At 41.6% G+C, this 23842-nt stretch overlaps 1 protein-coding gene across 2 annotated transcripts in view; it reads right to left on the bottom strand.

Moving 5' to 3' along the window:
* Positions 1–23842, bottom strand: part of fbln1 (fibulin 1) — a 208159-nt gene that overhangs the window by 129720 nt on the left and 54597 nt on the right. For both annotated transcript variants that reach the window (XM_061969426.1, XM_061969425.2), the window contains exons 3-11: positions 20901–21030; positions 20502–20664; positions 13356–13418; positions 13188–13274; positions 8908–9045; positions 8694–8831; positions 6855–6998; positions 6660–6785; positions 6466–6591 (exon numbers count right to left, since the gene is read on the bottom strand). In XM_061969426.1, coding sequence (XP_061825410.1) covers positions 6466–6591; positions 6660–6785; positions 6855–6998; positions 8694–8831; positions 8908–9045; positions 13188–13274; positions 13356–13418; positions 20502–20664; positions 20901–21030 — 1115 coding nt within the window. The remainder of the gene's footprint in view (positions 1–6465; positions 6592–6659; positions 6786–6854; positions 6999–8693; positions 8832–8907; positions 9046–13187; positions 13275–13355; positions 13419–20501; positions 20665–20900; positions 21031–23842) is intronic.

The following is a 23842-nucleotide window of genomic DNA, read 5'->3' as shown; positions in this document are numbered from 1 at the left end:
CCCACATCACAGATGGTGTCAAAAAACAAGTGAAGCACACAAATACAACACTCGCCGTCATTCCGGGTGGATTAACCAAAGAACTCCAACCGCTGGATATTGGTGTCAACAGGGCATTCAAATCACGACTGCGAACGGCGTGGGAACAATGGATGACCGAAGGCGAACACACCTTCACTAAGACGGGCAGACAGCGCCGGACGACATACGCCAACATTTGCCAGTGCATCGTAAATGCCTGGGCAGATATTTCGGTCACAACTGTGGTCCGAGCTTTCCGGAAGGCAGGATTCACAGAACTACTGGACAACAACAGCGACACTGACTCCGATGACTTCGAAGAGACGGAGCCGGCCATTTTGGAACCCACGCTTGCGCAACTTTTCAATTCGGACACCGAAGACGAAGAATTCGAAGGATTTACCGGTACGAATGAAGAATAACTTCAGAAAGTGAGCGCTATGTTTATTTTGTGTGTTGTGACATTAACGTTCGAGCAACATTACCGGTATGTTACTATTGCTCTACACCATTTTGAATTTTACTATGTTTGTGATTGCACATTTGTACATTTTGGGACAGAGTTGTTAGAACGCTGGTTTTCAATATATTATTAAAGTTTGACTGAACTATCTGACTGTTTTTTTGACATTCACTTTAGCGCAGCGTTTTTTTGACATTCACTTTAGCGCAGCGTTTTTTTGACATTCACTTTAGCGCAGCGTAGGCGCGGCTTATAGTCCGGGGCGGCTTATTGGTGGACAAAATTATGAAATATGTAATTCATAGAAGGTGCGGCTAATAATCCGGTGCGCCTTATAGTGCGGAAAATACGGTATATATATATATATATATATATATATATATATATATATATATATATATATATATATATATATACATATATATATATATGTATGTGTGGGGAAAAAAAATCACAAGACTACTTCATCTCTACAGGCCTGTTTCATGAGGGGTTCCCTCAATCATCAGGAGATTAAAAAATAAAAATAAAAATAAAATAAAATAAAAAATCTCCTGATGATTGAGGGAACCCCTCATGAAACAGGCCTGTAGAGATGAACCTTATTAAGACATATATATATATATATATATATATATATATATATATGTCTTAATAAGGTTATCCAAAAAATAGTGCTTGATACCGTAGTAGAGCGCAATATATGTATGTGTGGGAAAAAAATCACAAGACTATTTCATCTCTACAGGCCTGTTTCATGAGGGGTTCCCTCAATCATCAGGAGATTTTAATGGGAGCATTCACATACCATGGTTTATATAGGGCACAGAGTGGGTGGGTACAGGCTGGCGTAGGGGCGTGGTGATTGGCTCATGTGTTACCTAGGAGGTGTTTCCGTCTGTGGCGGCATGCTGATACAATTTCGCTGCGCTTGTTGAGGAATGACAGGTCTGGACGGTAAATAATAAACAGTTTCTCTTTCAAGCATAGGTTGCATCTTTTATTACCACTATTGTAAGGTGTGCTGGATGCAAGAATTTGCCATGTTATTGAATATTCAACATTATTGTCTTTGAGGTCCCAAATGTGTTTGCTGAGTTCTGTGGTATTTCGCAGGTTTTTGTTCCTGAAAGAAGCCTTGTGATTGTTCCATCTGGTTTTGAATTCTCCCTCGGTTAATCCTACATATGTGTCGGATGTGTTAATGTCCTTGCGTATTACCTTAGATTGGTAGACAACTGATGTTTGTAAGCACCCCCCGTTGAGAGGGCAATCAGGTTTCTTTCGACAGTAACAGCCTTTGTTGGTTTTGGAGTCGCTCTGTCTGGGGGCCGACGGCTCATTTGCAATTGTTTTGTTGTGGTTTGAGATGATTTGTCGTATATTGTTCATACAGCTGTAGCTCAATTTAATGTTGTTCTTGTTGAATACTTTTCTTAGGGTGTTGTCTTTGGGAAAGTGTTTGTCAATCAGATTGAGGAATTTGTGTCCAATGTTAGTTGAGACGTTTTTGCTGTATGGGGGGTTGTACCAGATGATGTCGTTTCGTTTTCTGTTCTTTTTTGGCTGGTTTCCTGGCGTGGGTTCATAGGTGAGGGTGAAATTGTATCCGCTTTCATCAAGGGCTTTTTGGTTTATATATATATATATATATATATATATATATATATATATATATATATATATATATATATATATATATATATATATATATATATATATATATATATATGTATAGTCAATGATAATATACTAATATATATATATAATGACCATTGTTACAAGTTAAAGTTCAAGTTACAGTACCAATGAATGTCACACACACACTTGGTGTGGTAAAATTTGTCCTCTGCATTTGACCCATCCATCCATCCATTTTCTACCGCTTGTCCCTTTCGGGGTGGCGGGGGGTGCTGGAGTCTATCTCAGCTGCAACAACAAATTATTATTACGTTCATGGTTCTAAGGCAGGGGTCGGCAACCCGCGGCTCTAGAGCCGCATCTTTAGCGCCGCCCTAATGGCTCTCTGGAGCTTTTTCAGAAATGTAAGAAAAATGGAAAAAGAGGGGGAAAAAATCTATTTTTTGTTTTAATATGGTTTGTGTAGGAGGACAAACATGACACAAACCTTCCTAATTGTTATAAAGCACACTGTTTATATTAAACATGCTTCACTGATTCCAGTATTTGGCGAGCGCCGTTTTGTCCTACTCATTTTGGCGGTCCTTGAACTCACCGTAGTTTGTTTACATGTATAACTTTCTCCGACTTTCGAGGACGTGTTTTATGCCACTTCTTTGTCTGTCTCATTTTGTCCACCAAACTTTTAAGGTTGTGCATGAAAGGTGAGTTTTGTTGATGTTATTGACTTGTGTGGAGTGCTAATCAGACATGTTTGGTCACTGCATGACTGCAAGCTAATCCATGCTAACATGCTATTTAGGCTAGCTATTAGAGATGCGCGGTTTGCGGGCACAACCGCGGAGTCCGCGGATTATCCGCGGATCGGGCGGATGAAATTTAAAAAAATTAGATTTTATCCGCGGGTCGGGTCGGGTCGGGCGGTTGAAATAAAAAAAAATTAGATTTTAAATAGATTCAGGCGGGTGGCAGTTAAACCAATTGGGAAATATATATACATAGTTAAATGTTGTTACTCACATACGAAAAACGAGCAGGCACCTGCAGCATATGCCACAACAGAAGAAGAAAAAAAAAGAGATGGACACTTTTACGGAGCGGAGAAGGCCCCCGAAGCCTCGCCGGGGTCCGGGACCGAGGCCCCTTCCCCCGAGAGGGCCCCACCGGGAGCCGTAGCTGAGGCGATCCGCGAGAAGGGCCCGACGCACGTCCAGGGTCACCACCGCGCTCACCGCACCGACACCCCGCCTCGTCCGCCTTCGCCGCGGCCGGCGTCACGCGCAGCAGGTAAGCAGCTTACCTGCCCGCCACCCCCGTGGCCGGGGGCTCGTAACAGGGGTCACTCCGCGCGCTCCGCCCGCGCAGCTTACCTGCCCGCCACCCCTGTTGCCGGGGGGCGCGTAACGGGGGGCGCGTAACAGGGGTCACTCCGCGCGCAGTGCGCTCACGAAAGGGGTGGGGCTCACCCTGGTTGATATAGACAGCAGGACGGTGGCCATGGACGTCGGAACCCGCTAAGGAGTGTGTAACAACCCACCTGCCGAATCAACTAGCCCTGAAAATGGATGGCGCTGGAGCGTCGGGCCCATACCCGGCCGTCGCCGGCAGCGAGACGCGCTTGGAGGTGCGCTCAGCGAGGCTCCTATATGATTGCGCACTGGTGTGCGTCTGGGTCGTGACAGCGTGGCACGCGAATGTCTGTGCTGCATTGGATCAGTCTCCTTTCTTTAACAGGCAAAAGCTTTATAACCTCACTAATGCCTTGCATCGTCTATATTAGATATATAACAACGGGCGGGTGCGGGCGGGTGCGGTTCTGATCAAATGTTACATCGGGTGGATGGCGGATGGTTGACGACTTTCTGATGCGGTTGCGGATGAAATAATTGCCTATCCGCGCATCTCTACTAGCTATATGTACATATTGCATCATAATGCCTCATTTGTAGCTATATTTGAGCTCATTTAGTTTCCTTTAAGTCCTCTTAATTCAATTTATATCTCATGACACACTATCTGTATATAATATATAATATAATTTAATTTTTTGCGGCTCCAGACAGATTTTTTTTTGCATTTTTGGTCCAATATGGCTCTTTCAACATTTTGGGTTGCCGACCCCTGCCCTAGGGTTAGAGGCAATATCACTGAGGAGGAATGTTAACCATATTAAAACAATATTGCTATGAAATAATTGAAAATATATAGATATATATGTATTTCAAACCTTATTTACCATTAACCTTATATTTGATTGTAATCATTTATATGTGCTAAAAGTAAACATACTTTACAAACATTTTTTTCAATGTATTTTTATTCAAGTCAAGTCATGTCGTTGTGGCTTGTGCAGCCCTTTGAGACACTTGTGATTAAGGGCTATATAAGTAAACTTTGATTGACTTATGGAAATAACCCATACAAGACTTTTCTATGGATTTGTTCAGAAAATGTGCTCGTTTATAAAACGCTACCTAATAAACAGAGGTGGGACCAAGTCATTGTTTTGCAAGTCACAAGTAAGTCTCAAGTCTTTGCCCTCAAGTCCGAGTCAAGTCCCGAGTCAAGACAGGCAAGCCCCGAGTCAAGTCCAAAGTCAAGACTGGAAAGTCTCAAGTCAAGTCCTAAGTCCTGCATTTTGAGTTTCGAGTCCTTTCAAGTCCTTTTAACCACAGACTAATATATTAACACAGATTGTGTATGCTTTTCAAACGCTGTATTTATTTATTAAAACAAGTGCATTTTAAATTGCAGGAAAGAAAATTGTGCTGACATTGCACTTTATAATAGCACTATTAACCAGTCATTTTAAACATTAACTCATTCCTTTACAGAACAAACACATTGAAAAATAAAGTGCAAATGTACTTATTTGTACAAAAGTGTTAACATTGAAAAAACATGACATATACGTGAACATAACAAAAAAGTTGTACTTTTTATATGTCAGGGCCCTATGCTGCATTGCATTTGCAAAAGACCAAATTAGCCAAGAGTCTGTCAGTCATTTGTGCACGATGGGGGCGTAGTATGATGCCACCATGGCTGAAAACTCGCTCCACTGGAGCACTGGAGGCAGGCACTGCCAAGACTCTCATGGCCACTCGGAACAGTGAAGGAAGAGTCTTCATGTTCAATGCCCAGAACAAAAGGGGGGAGAGAGTTGTTTTGGGTTGGTGCACTACTTGTAAGTGTATCTTGTGTTTTTTATGTTGATTTAATTAAAAAAAGAAAAAATATATATATATATTTCTTGTGCGGCCCGATACTAATCGATCCACGGACCAGTACCGGGCCGCGGCCCGGTGGTTGGGGACCACTGAGGTAAACAACCAACAGTATGTCAGAAAGCTAGCTAGAACGGTACACATATTCATAATATAGTATACATTTTAACTGACCTTTATTTTACTATTTTTGTCTTTTTTTAGGTGGCTAAAATACGCGGTGCTGCTGACCGCCGTCTAACGTTACGTGTGATATATTGACTAACGTAACCCTGCTTAAAAAAAATCACTGAACAAAAAGTATGAATAAGGTAGTGAACTGCAACAGATTCCCGTGTTTGCAATGACGTTATAACGTTAGCAGTGAGTTTACAGCCTCACTGATTTAACTACACAGCAAATAAAAGTCACGTTACTTAGCCAATAAACGTTATCTTACATTCAAAACTTACCGTTCTTTGTGCAACTTCAAATGCCGGACGAAGTTGGAAGTACGTTGTTGCCTCTCCATCAGTCATTTTCGAACCGCATGTGTTGCATACTGCAAACCGTTTCGTGTTGACCACCTCGTAATTTTTATACCCAAACGAAATTATTTTAGGTATCATTTTTTTGTTCACTGGCGTGTGGTTTGGACATGTCTTCTTCGTTGGTTGTCCTGCAATTTGATTGGATGAATGCTGTGTGATGAAACCAAAGTAGATCTAATTTGATTGGCTGTTGTACTGAGAGCACACCAGCTGACACACGCAACGCTGATAGACAAGTACACAATGAAAAATACGGAGCGCTCCCGAATAACTTTTTCATCTTTGGGTTTTGGGGAATTAAGTAGCAAGTCATGTCAAGTCATGTCAATTCAAAAGGCTCAAGTCCAAGTGAAGTCACAAGTCATTGATGTTAAAGTCTAAGTCGAGTTGCAAGTCTTTTTACATTTTGTCAAGTCGAATCTAAAGTCATCAAATTCATGACTCGAGTCCAAGTCATGTGACTCGAGTCCACACCTCTGCTAATAAAATAACATATATCATGACATTTGCATTCCTATATTTTTGTTATAAGGACCATTCTTTAATGATTTCAAATAAGAAGAGAATGATTAGGTGTCATTACCTTCACAGTTCCTGCCGTCCCGTGCCAGCTTGAAGCCGGTGGTGCAGGTGCACTTGTAAGATCCAGGTGTGTTGTCACACTTGTGAGCGCATAGGCGTCCGGGGTAGTGCCTGCATTCGTTGATATCTACAAGACCACGTCAACAGCGGTATGTGCGGTGTTACGATCGCCCGCCGCCCTCCTCGTCTACTTACCCTCGCAGAGGCGACTGTTGCTGTTGAAGTTGTAGCCGCTGTCACAGTCGCAGTGGTAGGAGCCCATCCTGTTGACGCAGCTGTGACCCGAGCACACCTGCTCGGGGCCTTTGCACTCGTCGATGTCTGGAGAGTGAACAAAAAAACGTTATCAATCTGTCGGGTGCACGCTTCGGGACAAAACGACGGCCGTACCGACACAGCGTGTGCCTTCCTCGTTGAGGTGGTAGCCCCGCCCACAGTTGACCGAGTTCTTCCGGCAGACGTACGAGCCGGCGGTGTTGATGCACAGCTGACCTCTTTGGCACGGACCCGTCTGGCTCACACACTCATTGATATCTGTAACATAGACACACAATTAATGCGGTCCTGGTCAAAAGTCGACATCCACTTGTAGAGAACATCATGTCATGGCTGTCTTCACTTTACAATCATTTCTACAACTGCAATAAGGCGCTTTTGGTAGACATCCACAAGCTTCTGCTTGACCACTTGACCACTAAATTAGTGCAGTTCAGCTAAATGTGTTGCTTTTCTGACATGGACTTGTTTCTTCAGCATTGTCCCCACATTTAAGTCAGGATTTTGGGAAAGCCATTCTTAAACCTTCATTCTAGCCTGATTTAGCCATTCCTTTACCACTTTTGACGTGTGTTTGGGGTCATTGTCCTGTTGGAACACCCAACTGCGCCCACGACCCAACCTCCGGGCGTGTTAGATTCACTATGGACTGGACTCTCACTATTATGTTAGATCCACTATGGACTGGACTCTCACTATTATGTTAGGTCCACTATGGACTGGACTCTCACACTATTATGTTGGATCCACTATGGACTGGACTCTCACTATTATGTTAGGTCCACTATGGACTGGACTCTCACACTATTATGTTAGATCCACTATGGACTGGACTCTCTCACTATTATGTTAGATCCACTATGGACTGGACTCTCACTATTATTTGGATCCACTATGGACTGGACTCTCACACTATTATGTTAGATCCACTATGGACTGGACTTTCACACTATTATGTTAGATCCACTATGGACTGGACTCTCACTATTATGTTAGATCCACTATGGACTGGACTCTCACACTATTATGTTAGATCCACTATGGACTGGACTCTCACTATTATGTTAGATCCACTATGGACTGGACTCTCACATTATTATGTTAGATCCACTATGGACTGGACTCTCACACTATTATGTTAGATCCACTATGGACTGGACTCTCACACTATTATGTTAGATCCACTATGGACTGGACTCTCACTATTATGTTAGATCCACTATGGACTGGACTCTCACACTATTATGTTAGATCCACTATGGACTGGACTCTCACACTATTATGTTAGATCCACTATGGACTGGACTCTCACTATTATGTTAGATCCACTATGGACTGGACTCTCACAATATTATGTTAGATCCACTATGGACTGGACTCTCACACTATTATGTTAGATCCACTATGGACTGGACTCTCACAATATTATGTCAGACCCACTCGACATCCATAGCATTCGGTCTCCCCTAGGGGGGGGGGGAAGGCTTGTAAAACTCCACTGTGTAGGATGGGAAGCAACATGAAGGTGTTTCTGTTTCTTTCATGTATTGTAATCAACAGAAAGACATTGTTCTAACCCAAGGACTACAAAGCGGAGAGAAGGCAGGATCTGCCCAATTTCCAGACGACCTCTTTTTGAACCTCCTTTTTCAACTGTTTTACGAACCTCTTTTTGAACTCTTTTACGACCTCTTTTTTGAACCAACCTTTTCTGTGAACTGCTTACGACCCTCGTCCTTTAGAAACAGCTATGGCCGTGTGGTCAGGGAAGGTCCAAATAAAAGACGGAGTCATGCAATCTTTTGGCAGAGCGTAATGACACTGTACAAGGGTACAGTGTCCAAGCGTCTCTCCTCAAATTGAGCCAAATTGAATTCTGTCTCTGTTTAATTCTTTGCTTCTTGTCTTGTTTAATAGATGTCATCAGTGTTTGAACCTGACAAGAATAGTCACCAATGCATTTTCCCAGAGCGTCCTGGATGAAACCTGCGCCACACCGGACCTTGGGGAGACAACGGAAGGACCCCTGAGTGTTTTGGCACTGGAACTCTGGACCACAGTTATGGATGCCTGTCTCGCACTCGTCAATATCTGGTAAGGACAAATAATGTGTCACTTTGCAGACGTGTAAATAGGGAGGGAATGTGAAGGATGTTGGATGTTGAACCTATGCAGTTGTTGTCGTCCGTCAGTTCGTAGCCTGTGCCGCAGCTGACCTCTCTCTGGCAGCGGAAGGAGCCCTCCGTGTTGATGCAGCGCTCGCCGCCTCGACAGTTGCTGGCTCCCAGTAAGCACTCATTAACGTCTGCAGGATGAGTAGAAAATAAAATGCATTGGATGTACGGTAGTGATGGGTTGATGAGGCGTCATGAAGCATTTCGACACATTGCAAAACTGTATTGATACTGTGTCGATACTGTGTCACTAAATACTGACATCTGCTGGACATTAAAAATCCCTACAGGCAACCTATGGACCGACTCAACTGACACTGATTTGATGCCCTAGTACAGGGGTCACCAACCTTTTTGAAACCAAAAACTACTTCTTGGGTACTGATTAATGCCAAGGGCTACCAGTTTGATACACACTTAAATAAATAAATATATTGTCATTTGTAAGTTACACGTAAGTGTGATTTAAACAAGAATAGCTAAATAAATAAATGTGTATATATATAAAAAAAAAAAGGGTATTTCTGTCTGTCATTCCGTCGTACATTTTTTTTTCCTTTTACGGAAGGTTTTTTGTAGAGAATAAATGATGAAAAAAACACTTAATTGAACGGTTTAAAAGAGGAGAAAACAAGAAAAAATTTAAAATGAAATTTTGAAACATAGTTTATCTTCAATTTCGACTCTTTATAATTCAAAATTCAACCGACAAAAAGAAGAGGAAAAACTAGCTTATTTGAATCTTTTTTTTAAAATTAAAAAAAGAATTTATGGAACATCATTAGTAATTTTTCCTGATTAAGATACATTTTAGAATTTTGATGACATGTTTTAAATTGGTTAAAATCCAATCGGCACTTTGTTAGAATATTTAACAAATTGGACCAAGCTATATTTCTAACAAAGACAAATCAGTATTTCTTCTAGATTTTCCAGAACAAAAATTTTAAAAGAAATTCAAAATACTTTGAAATAAGATTTAAATTTGATTCTACAGATTTTCTAGATTTGCCAGAATAATTTTTTTGAATTTTAATCATAGTAACTTTGAAGAAATATTCTTCGTCGAAAAACCAGAAGCTAAAATATTTATTATTCTTTACAATAAAAAATAAATAAATGTACTTGAACATTGATTTAAATTGTCAGGAAAGAAGAGGAAGAAATTTAAAAGGTAAAAAGGTATATTTGTTTAAAAATTCTAAAATCATTTTTAAGGTTGTATTTTTTCTCTAAAATTGTATTTCTAAAAGTAATAAGAAGCAAATTAAAAAAATAAATGAATTTATTTAAACAAGTGAAGACCCATCCATCCATCCATTTTCTACCGCTTATTCCAAGTGAAGACCAAGTCTTTAAAATATTTTCTTGGATTTTCAAATTCTATTTGAGTTTTGTCTCTTTTAGAATTAAAAATGTCGAGCAAAGCGAGACCAGCTTGCTAGTAAATAAATAAAATTAAAAAAAATAGAGGCAGCTCACTGGTAAGTGCTGCTCTTTGAGCTATTTTTAGAACAGGCCAGCGGGCGACTGATCTGGTCCTTACGGGCTACCTGGTGACCGCGGGCACCGCGTTGGTGACCCCTGCCCTAGTATATACAATAATATAAACCAAGTCATTGTATTTCATTTAGGATTATTTCATATCTTCATTTAAATAAAAATATATTTGTATCTTTTTTAGATACAGTCAATAAATAATGTGAACATGTATCATAACATGGAAATCTAAGAGAACGTGTTGTGGATGATTGTGGACTGGGAATTTTTTTAATATTATTTTTTTACACATTTTTATTTAAAAAAAAAAAAAAGTTTTTCCGACGTATTACATTTTAGACGATTTCTCTTCTTAGTTATTATTTCTCCGGCTGTAGAAAAGAGCCGCTCACAGGGCACAGAGGAGGCGTCAGTGCGACACAGTTGGCGTATCGGTCACGTGACCAAAACAGCTCATGATCGGTCACGTGACTTTCTAAAAGCGGTACGCGCACCGACACAGGGTTTCGCTCTATGAGCTGGACGCATGCGCCGATGCATCGGTGTTGCCGGACCCATCACTAATGTACGGTAATCCTCCTTTATCGTTGTGACATGAATTTCTCTGAAGGAGGAATCATTCGTTATAAATTGAATATTTTCACAGCGAGAGCATGAAAGACCTTTTTACTACCTTCTAAGTCAGGTGTTGTCCAAACTGTGGCGTCTTTATTTTGGCCCGCAAGACGTACGTTTGAAATACCAAGCAGGTCTCTGACTGATACAGACTTGCTACCATCTTGTCGACAATGTGAGTAAACCTTATCAATGACACTTGGATGTATCTTAACACAATACCACAGCATTTATTTATTTATATGACACAATCCAAACAACCTTCCCTCGTCATGGTGCAAAAAAATAACACAACCTGCTCACTGAACATTGTGGATGATATGGAAAACATCCAAACAGCATAAACAAATTCTAGATTACATTTAAATCCATTAGAGTGCACAATGGAAACAATTTAAAACACTAGTCTCTTCACACTTATCCATGTTTGGCACATTTTAGCTGCTTGATATTTGTGATTGATTACAAAACTTTAAGAAGGTCGTCACAGAAGTAAACAAGGTAGGACTCCAACTTTCACATACTCTTAATATCCAATTATATTAAATATATATCCATTATATATATATATATATATATATATATATATATATATATATATATATATCCATTGTGTATATATATATATATACACACATATAATATATATATACATATGCATATAAACATAATCCATTATATATATATACATATAATATATATACAGTATATATATATATATATATATATATATATATATATATATATTAGAGATGCGCGGATAGGCAATTATTTCATCCGCAACCGCATCAGAAAGTCGTCAACCATCCGCCATCCACCCGATCTAACATTTAATCAGAACCGCACCCGCCCGCACCCGCCCGTTGTTATATATCTAATATAGACGATGCAAGGCATTAGTGAGGTTATAAAGCTTTTGCCTGTTAAAGAAAGGAGACTGATCCAATGCAGCACAGACATTCGCGTGCCACGCTGTCACGGCCCAGACGCACACCAGTGCGCAATCATATAGGAGCCGCGCTGAGCGCACCTCCAAGCGCATCTCGCTGCCGGCGACGGCCGGGTATGGGCCCGACGCTCCAGCGCCATCCATTTTCAGGGCTAGTTGATTCGGCAGGTGGGTTGTTACACACTCCTTAGCGGGTTCCGACTTCCATGGCCACCGTCCTGCTGTCTATATCAACCAGGGTGAGCCCCACCCCTTTCGTGAGCGCACTGCGCGCGGAGTGACCCCTGTTACGCGCCCCCGGCAACAGGGGTGGCGGGCAGGTAAGCTGCTTACCTGCTGCGCGTGACGCCGGCCGCGGCAAAGGCGGACGAGGCGGGGTGTCGGTGCGGTGGGCGCGGTGGTGACCCTGGACGTGCGTCGGGCCCTTCTCGCGGATCGCCTCAGCTATGGCTCCCGGTGGGGCCCTCTCGGGGGAAGGGGCCTCGGTCCCGGACCCCGGCGAGGCGTCCCTTCTCCGCTCCGTAAAAGTGTCCATCTCTTTATTATTTTTCTTCTGTTGTGGCATATGCTGCAGGTGCCTGCTCGTTTTTCGTATGTGGGTAACAACATTTAACTATGTATATATATTTACCAATTGGTTTAACTGCCACCCGCCTGAATCTATTTAAAATCTAATTTTTTTTTATTTCAACCGCCCGACCCGACCCCCCGGATAAAATCTAATTTTTTTTAATTTCATCCGCCCGATCCGCGGATAATCCGCGGACTCCGCGGTTGTGCCCGCAAACCGTGCATCTCTAATATATATATATACATATATATATAATATATATGTATATATATATATATATATATATATATATATATATATATATATATATATATATATATATATATACACATTTTTATAGCCCAATGCTGCCCCCAAGTCAAAAAGTTTGGACACCCCTGTTCTAAATACATTTTTCATTGTTATGAGAGCCCTCTGGAAATGAAATGTTACAATACTGAACAGTGTTATCTAAATATTTTTTAGTTAAACCAGTCCTGGAACTTTTCAGACACACATATGGGTATGCAAAAAATACCAATTTATTGTAAAAAATAGAATATACCTTCCAATAAATGCATACTTGGCATTCTTTTCAAAAGCTCTCCTTTCAAACATTGCAATCATGAGTTGCACTAATGATCACCTGATCTCCTTACCCTCACAGGTCTTTCCATTCGGCTTGAGTTTGTAGCCTTTGAAGCAGGCGCACGTCTCGTTACTCACGCAAAGGTGAGCACATTTGCCTAAAAAGACACACATGTAGTCAGATAAGCAAGCAACTCATTGCAAAGTACAACCATTATTCAATGATGATGACACCCCACCATTGCACTGATCTACCAGCACTGAATTGTCTCTGCTGTCTGGGGTCTCGTCTTTGATTGGCACTGCAAGAGATAATAATACATCAATAAAGACCTATCCTGTCCTAAGAGATGAAAGATGCTGCTTACTTTTGCACCTTCTCAACAAACATGTGCGTGTACAAATAATCTATAATAAACATATACAATATATATTTATCATAGATTATGTATACATACTGTACATGATACAGTACTATGTGCAGTATATTGTAGATTAGACAATACTGTATGTGTGCACATACACTAAAAACAAAGAATACTATGATATAACAATTATACTTTTACATTAGTCAGTCGGGTCAAAAATAATGAAAAAAAATCATTGAATAATTTGATAAAAATTTCATTTAAAAAATATTTTTTATGTAATAGATGTAATATTAATTATGACAACAAAAATGTATGTCTATGAGAAATGAATACAAATTAATTACAAATTAAAAAATGTAAACATTGCTGAAAATCTAAATGTCTAAAAAACACTTCTTGCATACAGACTTTGTACCACTTTTACTCAGGCCCGGCCCTAACCAATCTGGCGCCCTAGGCAAGATTTTAGGTGGCGCCCCCCCCCCCACATCGGCAGTGAAGTGTATATACTCACAAGAAACCGAATAGCTTTGTCTTTGACCTTTTTTTTTAACTTACAACTATACCTAATATATAAAGGGGTGGAAAAGTGACTATTACCTGCAGGGCAAACATTAGCTAACCAGAAGGCAATAACAATGTAAACAAAAACACCTGCTTAAAAGATCTAATACAAATGTCCCTGAGGAATGTAAGGTGGGAGTACTGTAATTACCTAACGTTACATTATTATTTTCCATAACAATTTAGCCCCCTCCACAATATTAACCCGACGTTAAAACAGAACTCGCTATTTATTGATTAGCAATTGCCGAATCATGTAACATTAGCTTAATGCTAAAAAGCCAGGTTACTATCACATTCTGTAACAGACAAATAATTTCATGTAGGCTAACGCATACTTGCCAACCTTGAGACCTCCGATTTCGGGAGGTGGGGGCTGGGGGCGTGGTCGGGGGTGGGGCGCGGCGTGGTTGGGGGCGTGGTTAAGAGGGGAGGAGTATATTGACAGCCAGAATTCTCCAAGTCAAGTATTTCATACATATATATATATATATATATATATATATATATATATATATATATATATATATATATATATATATATATATATATCCTGAAAATATGCAAACAAAACTGTGTTTAGATAATTGATACTTCAAACTTGCATAAATAAATATTAAGGAATATAACATAACTTGGCTTCTGAGAGCTTCAAAATGTAATGAATAAATTGCTAAAGTTGTTGATAAACAAGCAATTATTTTATTAATTAAATATGGTCATTTTAAATTAATTATGATAATTTAAAATTAATTATTTCAAATATGTTTATTTTAATGTATAATTATATGGCTGGATGTAATAAGGAGTCAGAAAAAATACAAATAAAAATACAATTAATTTTTAGCAAAATATAGTAAAAATGTATTTTTATTTTATTTTTATTTTTTTAATTAAATAAATATATTTATTTTTAGGTAAGATAAACATAATAATACAATTTATCTCTACTCTGGATGATTTAGTTCTTGTCACCCTGTTGTCCTCTCATCAATAGGGAGATTTCCGGGAGAATATTTGTCCCGGGAGGTTTTTGGGAGAGGGGCTTAATTTCGGGAGTCTCCCGGAAAATTCGGGAGGGCTGGCAAGTATGGGCTAACGTTACCTACCTGCTACCTCTGTCTTTTCTCGTTTCTCCTCCTCTTCTTTTCTCTTTTTTCTTCCCTGGGCACCTGACAGTTTTGGCCGTTTTGACATCTTGTGTTGATTTTTTGATGTGGTGACGTCCAAAAAGAGTCATGATACGGGAAGGGAGGGGGCGCACCGTGCGGGGGGGGGGCGTAATGTTGTAACAAATAATATTTCTATTAAATAAGCATTACTTTGCATTTTAATTAACGTGGGATTATTTTTTGTATTTAGAAGTAATAGTACCAACTTTTATTTTTTATTTTTTTTCTCCAACATTTGTGGCACTGGCGTGGCGCCCCCTGATGGACGGCGCCCTTAGCATTTGCCTATACGGCCTATGCCACGGGCCGGCCCTGCTTTTACTGTTCTCATATATACAGTCGTGGTAAAAAAAAAAAAAAGTGTACATACACTTGTAAAGGACATCATGTCATGGCTGTCTTGACTTTACAATCATTATTATTTGTTTGTGATGTAGTGATTGGAGCACATACTTGTTGCTCACAAAAAACATTCATGAAGTTTGCTTCTTTTATGAATTTATTATGGGTCTACTGAAAATGTGAGGGTCAAAAGTATACATACAGCAATGTTAATATTTGCTTACATGTCCCTTGGCAAGTTTACCTGCAATAAGGCGCTTTTGGTAGCCATCCACAAGCTTCTGCTTGACCACTTGACCACTCCTCTTGACTAAATTGGTGCAGTTCAGCTCCATTTTTGTTTCATATGACAACAGAACTTTCCTCCAGAAGGTCTTATCTTTGTCCATGTGATGTCAGATGAAACAAAAATGGAGCTGTTTGGCCACAATACCCAGCAATGTGTTTGGAAGAGAAAAGGTGAGGCCTTTAATCCCAGGAACACTATGCCTACCGCAAAGAATGGTGGTGGTAGTATTATGCTCTGGGCCTGTTTTGCTGCCAATGGAACTGCTGCTTTACAGAGAGTAAATGGGACAATGAAAAAGAAGGATTAGCTCCAAATTGTTCAGGACAAGCTAAAATCATCAGCCCGGAGGTTGAGTCTTGGGCGCAGTTGGGTGTTCCAACAGGGCAATGACCCCCAAACACACCTCAAAAGTGGTAAAGGAATCAGGCTAGAATGAAGGTTTTAGAATGGCTTTCCCAAAATCCTGACTTAAATGTGTGGACAATGCTGAAGAAACAAGTCCATGTCAGAAAAGCAACACATTTAGCTGAACTGCACTAATTTAGTGGTCAAGTGGTCAAGCAGAAGCTTGTGGATGGCTACCAAAAGCGCCTTATTGCAGGTAAACTTGCCAAGGGACATGTAAGCAAATATTAACATTGCTGTATGTATACTTTTCACCCTCACATTTTCAGTAGAGCCATAATAAATTCATAAAAGAAGCAAACTTCATGAATGTTTTTTGTGAGCAACAAGTATGTGCTCCAATCACTACATCACAAAAAAATAAGAAATGATTGTAAAGTCAAGACAGCCATGACATGATGTTCTTTACAAGTGTACGTACACTTTTGACCACCACTGTATATATTACCATGTAATATAAAATAGTATGTATAGTATAACCACAAAATATATGAATTTAACATAATATAAACAAAGAAGAATGAGAACTTTTCTCATTTCTATAATGGGAAACGTTGGGAGATGCAGGAAAGATTACACATCTACATAAAGTCATGAGCAATGACGTCTTGCATCCAGTAGATGGCAGTGTGCGCTCACGTTTGATAGTGAGGCTCACACTGTTTCCATCTCTTATTCCTTCTCTTTAATCACAGACATACTTGACAACCTTGAGACCTCCGATTTCGGGAGGTGGGGGGAGGGGGGTGGGCGTGGTCGGGGTGGGACGGGGGCGTGGTTGGGAGCGTGGCTAAAAGGGGAGGAGTATATTTACAGCTAGAATTCACCAAGTCAAGTATTTCATATATATATACATATATATATATATATATATATATACATATTAGAGATGCGCGGATAGGCAATTATTTCATCCGCAACCGCATCAGAAAGTCGTCAACCATCCGCCATCCACCCGAGCTAACATTTAATCAGAACCGCACCCGCCCGTTGTTATATATCTAATATAGACGATGCAAGGCATTAGTGAGGTTATAAAGCTTTTGCCTGTTAAAGAAAGGAGACTGATCCAATGCAGCACAGACATTCGCGTGCCACGCTGTCACGACCCAGACGCACACCAGTGCGCAATCATATGGGAGCCGCGCTGAGCGCACCTCCAAGCGCGTCTCGCTGCCGGCAACGGCCGGGTATGGGCCCGACGCTCCAGCGCCATCCATTTTCAGGGCTAGTTGATTCGGCAGGTGGGTTGTTACACACTCCTTAGCGGGTTCCGACGTCCATGGCCACCGTCCTGCTGTCTATATCAACCAGGGTGAGCCCCACCCCTTTCGTGAGCGCACTGCGCGCGGAGTGACCCCTGTTACGTGCCCCCGGCAACGGGGGTGGCGGGCAGGTAAGCTGCGCGGGCGGAGCGCGCGGAGTGACCCCTGTTACGAGCCCCCGGCCACGGGGGTGGCGGGCAGGTAAGCTGCTTACCTGCTGCGCGTGACGCCGGCCGCGGCGGAGGCGGACGAGGCGGGGTGTCGGTGCGGTGGGCGCGGTGGTGACCCTGGACGTGCGTCGGGCCCTTCTCGCGGATCGCCTCAGCTACGGCTCCCGGCGGGGCCCTCTCGGGGGAAGGGGCCTCGGTCCCGCACCCCGGCGAGGCGGCCCTTCTCCGCTCCGTAAAAGTGTCCATCTCTTTTTTTTTTTCTTCTTCTGTTGTGGCATATGATGCAGGTGCCTGCTCGTTTTTCGTATGTGGGTAACAACATTTAACTACGGTATGTATATATATTTCCCAATTGGTTTAACTGCCACCCGCCTGAATCTATTTAAAATCTAATTTTTTTTTATTTCAACCGCCCGACCCGACCCGCGGATAAAATCTAATTTTTTTTTATTTCAACCGCCCGATCCGCGGATAATCCGCGGACTCCGCGGTTGTGTCCGCAAACCGCGCATCTCTAATATATATATATATATATATATATATATATATATATATATAAGAAATACTTGACGTTCAGTGAATTCTAGCTATATATATATATATATATATATATATATATATATATATATATATATATATATATATATATATATATATATGTGTGGGAAAAAAATCACAAGACTATTTCATCTCTACAGGCCTGTTTCATGAGGGGTTCCCTCAATCATCAGGAGATTTTAATGGGAGCATTCACATACCATGGATTATATAGGGCACAGAGTGGGTGGGTACAGGCTGGTGTAGGGGCGTGGTGATTGGCTCATGTGTTACCTAGGAGGTGTTTCCGTCTGTGGCGGCATGCTGTTACAATTTCGCTGCGCTTGTTGAGGGATGACAGGTCTGGATGGTAAATAATAAACAGTTTTTCTTTCAATCATAGGTTGCATCTTTTATTACCACTATTGTAAGGTGTGCTGGATGCAAAAATTTGCCATGTTATTGAATATTCAACATTATTGTCTTTGAGGTCCCAAATGTGTTTGTTGAGTTCTGTGGTATTTCGCAGGTTTTTGTTCCTGAAAGAAGCCTTGTGATTGTTCCATCTGGTTTTGAATTCTCCCTCGGTTAATCCTACATATGTGTCGGATGTGTTAATGTCCTTGCGTGTTACCTTAGATTGGTAGACAACTGATGTTTGTAAGCACCCCCCGTTGAGAGGGCAATCAGGTTTCTTTCGACAGTTACAGCCTTTGTTGGTTTTGGAGTCGCTCTGTCCGGGGGCCGACGGCTCATTTGCAATTGTTTTGTTGTGGTTTGAGATGATTTGTCGTATATTGTTCATGCAGCTGTAGCTCAATTTAATGTTGTTCTTGTTGAATACTTTTCTTAGGGTGTTGTCTTTGGGAAAGTGTTTGTCAATCAGATTGAGGAATTTGTGTCCAATGTTAGTTGAGACGTTTTTGCTGTATGGGGGGTTGTACCAGATGATGTCGTTTCATTTTCTGTTCTTTTTTGGCTGGTTTCCTGGCGTGGGTTCATAGGTGAGGGTGAAATTGTATCCGCTTTCATCAAGGGCTTTTTGGTACGGGGGGGTTGCTTGGTCAAATTCAGCTTTGCTAGATGACAGCATCGATAGCCTTTTATTGATTCCGGTAGGTATTCTTTTCGTGGTGGTGGGTGGATGGTTGCTGTCATGGTGCACGTATTGGAGTGTTGTGTTGGGTTTCGTGAATGGTTGGTAGCTGTTATTTCTCAGGTTGAAAGTGACGTCAAGGAAGTTGACGGTTTGCTTGTTGGCTTCAATCGTGATCCGTAGGCCGTTCTCTTTGAAAATTTGGCATATGCGCTTCTTGGTATTCTCGCTGCTCCTTGGCGAGGCGCGACACGCTGCCAGTCCGTCATCACGGTAAATACCAAGGTTCATATATATATATATATATATATATATATATATATATATATATACATATATATATATATAATACTTGACGTTCAGTGAATTCTAGCTATATATATATATATATACGTATATATATGTATTTTATTATATTTATATATATATATATATAAAAGAAATACTTGAATTTCAGTGTTCATTTATTTACACATATACACACACACATAACACTCATCTACTCATTGTTTTTTTTGTTTTTTTTCTACTCATTGTTGTGTTAAGGGTTGAATTGTCCATCCTTGTTCTATTCTCTGTCACTATTTTTTGAACCATGCTGAACACCCTCTCTGATGATGCATTGCTGTGTGGCACGCACAAAAGTGCTTTCATCAAATGCACTAGATGGCAGTATTGTCCTGTTTAAGAGTGTCACAACATTGCTGTTTATGGCAGACAGACTGCTTTACGGTAGACGAAAACGTGACTGCTGTTGCTGCTGCCTAACAATAAACCCACATAAGAAACCGAGAACTCGCCCTTGATCATTCTACAGTTATAAAGTGATTGGGCGTGATTTCTATTGTGAGAAAGTGGAAGTGAAAACAGGCTGTCGACACGTCACTCAGGTCCTCATGGAGCTGGAGGGGGCGTGGCCTCCAGCCCTGAATTTCGGGAGATTTTCGGGAGAAAATTTGTCCCGGGGAGGTTTTCGGGAGAGGCGCTGAATTTCGGGAGTCTCCCGGAAAATCCGGGAGGGTTGGCAAGTATGATCACAGATCTAACCCTTTGTTTTCATCAGTTTTTTCCCCTTTTGATCACAGATTTAACACAGTTTCAATTTCCTATTCCTCATCTTGTATCACAGATGTAACACTTTGTATGCCAGTGGCGTGCATTCAGCTGTACCCACATTCAGGCTTCCCCGTGGTTGCGGTGGTCTGGTTGTCCGGCGCTCCGTCCACGCAACAAGCCCGGTACACCAGACCGCACTGGTACCCCAGAGCCAGGCTGTGGTCGCACGGGAGTCCCTGCTCCTGGCCCGTCTTGCCCAGCAGGCAGCAGTCGCAGCACATCTAACCAAACAAACAAAATGACCGCAACAGAATTCTGATTGGAACAAGTCGCCAGAACCTTTACGTGTTCGTCTCTTTGAGCAACAGAACACAATTAGTCATGAGGAGGTGAGATCATCCCCACTGCTTGAGGCTCCAACCATCAATCACCGGCAAATGTGGTGATTTGTGCAGGGCGGGAGTCATTAAAACTGCTTTGTTGGGTGAGACGGGGCAAATAAAAACACACAACAGACCTTGGTTGTCTTTGTCTCACAGGTGTTGGAGAACAGAGAGTCGCACGCTCCTTGGTCTTTGGCCATGGTGATGCCTGTGGTGCACATGTTGTCCTCCAGCACGGCCACACAACACTGCTCCTGCACCGTCCTGTCAAGCAGAGATGGTCCTGCTCAAAAGTCTTCATACACTCCTATCTTGTCGATTGTATTGTACCAGAAATCTGCCTTCAAAGAACTCCGGCTTATTAGTGATTCCCAGAGCCCCCCAAAAAAAGTCTGCGGGCTATAGAGCGTTTTCTATTGGGGCTCCAATCAATCAATCAATCAATCAATGTTTATTTATATAGCCCTAAATCACAAGTGTCTCAAAGGGCTGCACAAGCCACAACGACATCCTCGGTACAAAGCCCACAAAAGGGCAAGGAAAAATGTCGATGTGAATGACTATGAGAAACCTTGGAGAGGACCGCAAATGTGGGTAACCCCCCCCCCCCACCCCCACCCACCCCTCTAGGGGAGACCGAAAGCAATGGATGTCGAGTGGGTCTGACATAATATTGTGAGAGTCCAGTCCATAGTGGATCCAACATAATAGTAAGAGTCCAGTCCATAGTGGATCTAACATAATAGTGTGAGAGTCCAGTCCATAGTGGATCCAACATAATAGTAAGAGTCCAGTCCATAGTGGATCTAACATAATAGTGTGAGAGTCCAGTCCATAGTAGATCTAACATAATATTGTGAGAGTCCAGTCCATAGTGGATCCAACATAATAGTAAGAGTCCATAGTGGATCTAACATAATAGTGTGAGAGTCCAGTCCATAGTGGATCCAACATAATAGTAAGAGTCCAGTCCATAGTGGATCTAACATAATAGTGTGAGAGTCCAGTCCATAGTAGATCTAACATAATATTGTGAGAGTCCAGTCCAAAGTGGATCTAACATAATAGTAAGAGTCCAGTCCATAGTGGATCTAACATAATAGTGAGAGTCCAGTCCATAGTGGATCCAACATAATAGTAAGAGTCCAGTCCATAGTGGATCTAACATAATAGTGAGAGTCCAGTCCATAGTGGATCTAACATAATAGTGTGAGAGTCCAGTCCATAGTAGATCTAACATAATATTGTGAGAGTCCAGTCCATAGTGGATCTAACATAATAGTAAGAGTCCAGTCCATAGTGGATCTAACATAATAGTGTGAGAGTCCAGTCCATAGTGGATCCAACATAATAGTGTGAGAGTCCAGTCCATAGTGGATCTAACATAATATTGTGAGAGTCCAGTCCATAGTGGATCTAACATAATAGTAAGAGTCCAGTCCATAGTGGATCTAACATAATAGTGTGAGAGTCCAGTCCATAGTGGATCTAACATAATAGTAAGAGTCCAGTCCATAGTGGATCTAACATAATAGTAAGAGTCCAGTCCATAGTGGGGCCAGCAGGACACCATCCCGAGCGGAGACTGGTCAGCAGCGCAGAGATGTTCCCAGCCAATGCACAGGCGAGCGGTCCACCCCGGGTCCCGACTCTGGACAGCCAGCACTTCATCCATGGCCACCGGACCTGTGCCCCCCCTCCCTCCACAAGGAAAAGGGGAGCAGAGGAGAAAAGAAAAGAAACGGCAGATCAACTGGTCCAACAGGGGGGCTATTTAAAGGCTAGAGTATACAAATGAGTTTGAAGATGGGACTTAATGTTATCTTTCTTTTTGTAAACTGAATTTATTAGGAAAAACATGAAAAAAAAGAAGTATTTTTTAACTAACATAATTAACTACTCCAGTACTATGGAATGTTCTAGAGGTAACAGTTAGAGATGCTACCTCAGTAGAAGCATTTAAGTCCCATCTTAATACTCATTTGTATACTCTAGTCTTTAAATAGCCCCCCTTTTTAGACCAGTTGATCTGCCGTTTCTTTTATTTTCTCCTCTGCCTCCTCGCCGGGTTATTCCGGTTCCGGTGGCCATGGATGAAGTGCTGGCTGTCCAGAGTCGGGACCTGGAGTGGACCGCTCGCCTGTGCATCGGTTGGGGACATCTCTGCACTGCTGACCCGTCTCCGCTCGGGATGGTCTCCTGCTGGCCCCACTATGGACTGGACTCTCACTATAATGTTAGATCCACTATGGACTGGACTCTCACACTATTATGTTAGATCCACTATGGACTGGACTCTCACACTATTATGTTAGATCCACTATGGACTGGACTCTCACTATAATGTTGGATCCACTATGGACTGGACTCTCACACTATTATGTTAGATCCACTATGGACTGGACTCTCACTATTATGTTAGATCCACTATGGACTGGACTCACACTATTATGTTAGATCCAATATGGACTGGACTCTCACACTATTATGTTAGATCCACTATGGACTGGACTCTCACTATTATGTTAGATCCACTATGGACTGGACTCTCACACTATTATGTTAGATCCACTATGGACTGGACTCTCACTATTATGTTAGATCCACTATAGACTGGACTCTCACTATTATGTTAGAACCACTATGGACTGGACTCTCACTATTATGTTAGATCCACTATGGACTGGACTCTCACACTATTATGTTAGATCCACTATGGACTGGACTCTCACACTATTATGTTAGATCCACTATGGACCCCCAACTGTGCCCAAGACTCAACCTCCGGGCTGATGATTTTAGCTTGTCCTGAAGAATTTGGAGGTAATCCTCCTTCTTCATTGTCCCATTTACTCTCTGTAAAGCAGCAGTTCCATTGGCAGCAAAACAGGCCCAGAGCATAATACTACCACCACCATGCTTGACGGTAGGAATGGTGTTCCTGGGATTAAAGGCCTCATCCGGAGGTTGAGTCTTGGGCACAGTTGGGGGTCCATAGTGGATCTAACATAATAGTGTGAGAGTCCAGTCCATAGTGGATCTAACATAATAGTGAGAGTCCAGTCCATAGTGGATC

This window comes from Nerophis lumbriciformis, linkage group LG10, assembly GCF_033978685.3.
Source record: "Nerophis lumbriciformis linkage group LG10, RoL_Nlum_v2.1, whole genome shotgun sequence".
In the NCBI taxonomy this organism is placed as follows: Eukaryota; Metazoa; Chordata; class Actinopteri; order Syngnathiformes; family Syngnathidae; genus Nerophis; species Nerophis lumbriciformis.
Note: the sequence above shows the minus strand (reverse complement) of the source record. Positions and strands in the feature narration are given on the sequence as shown.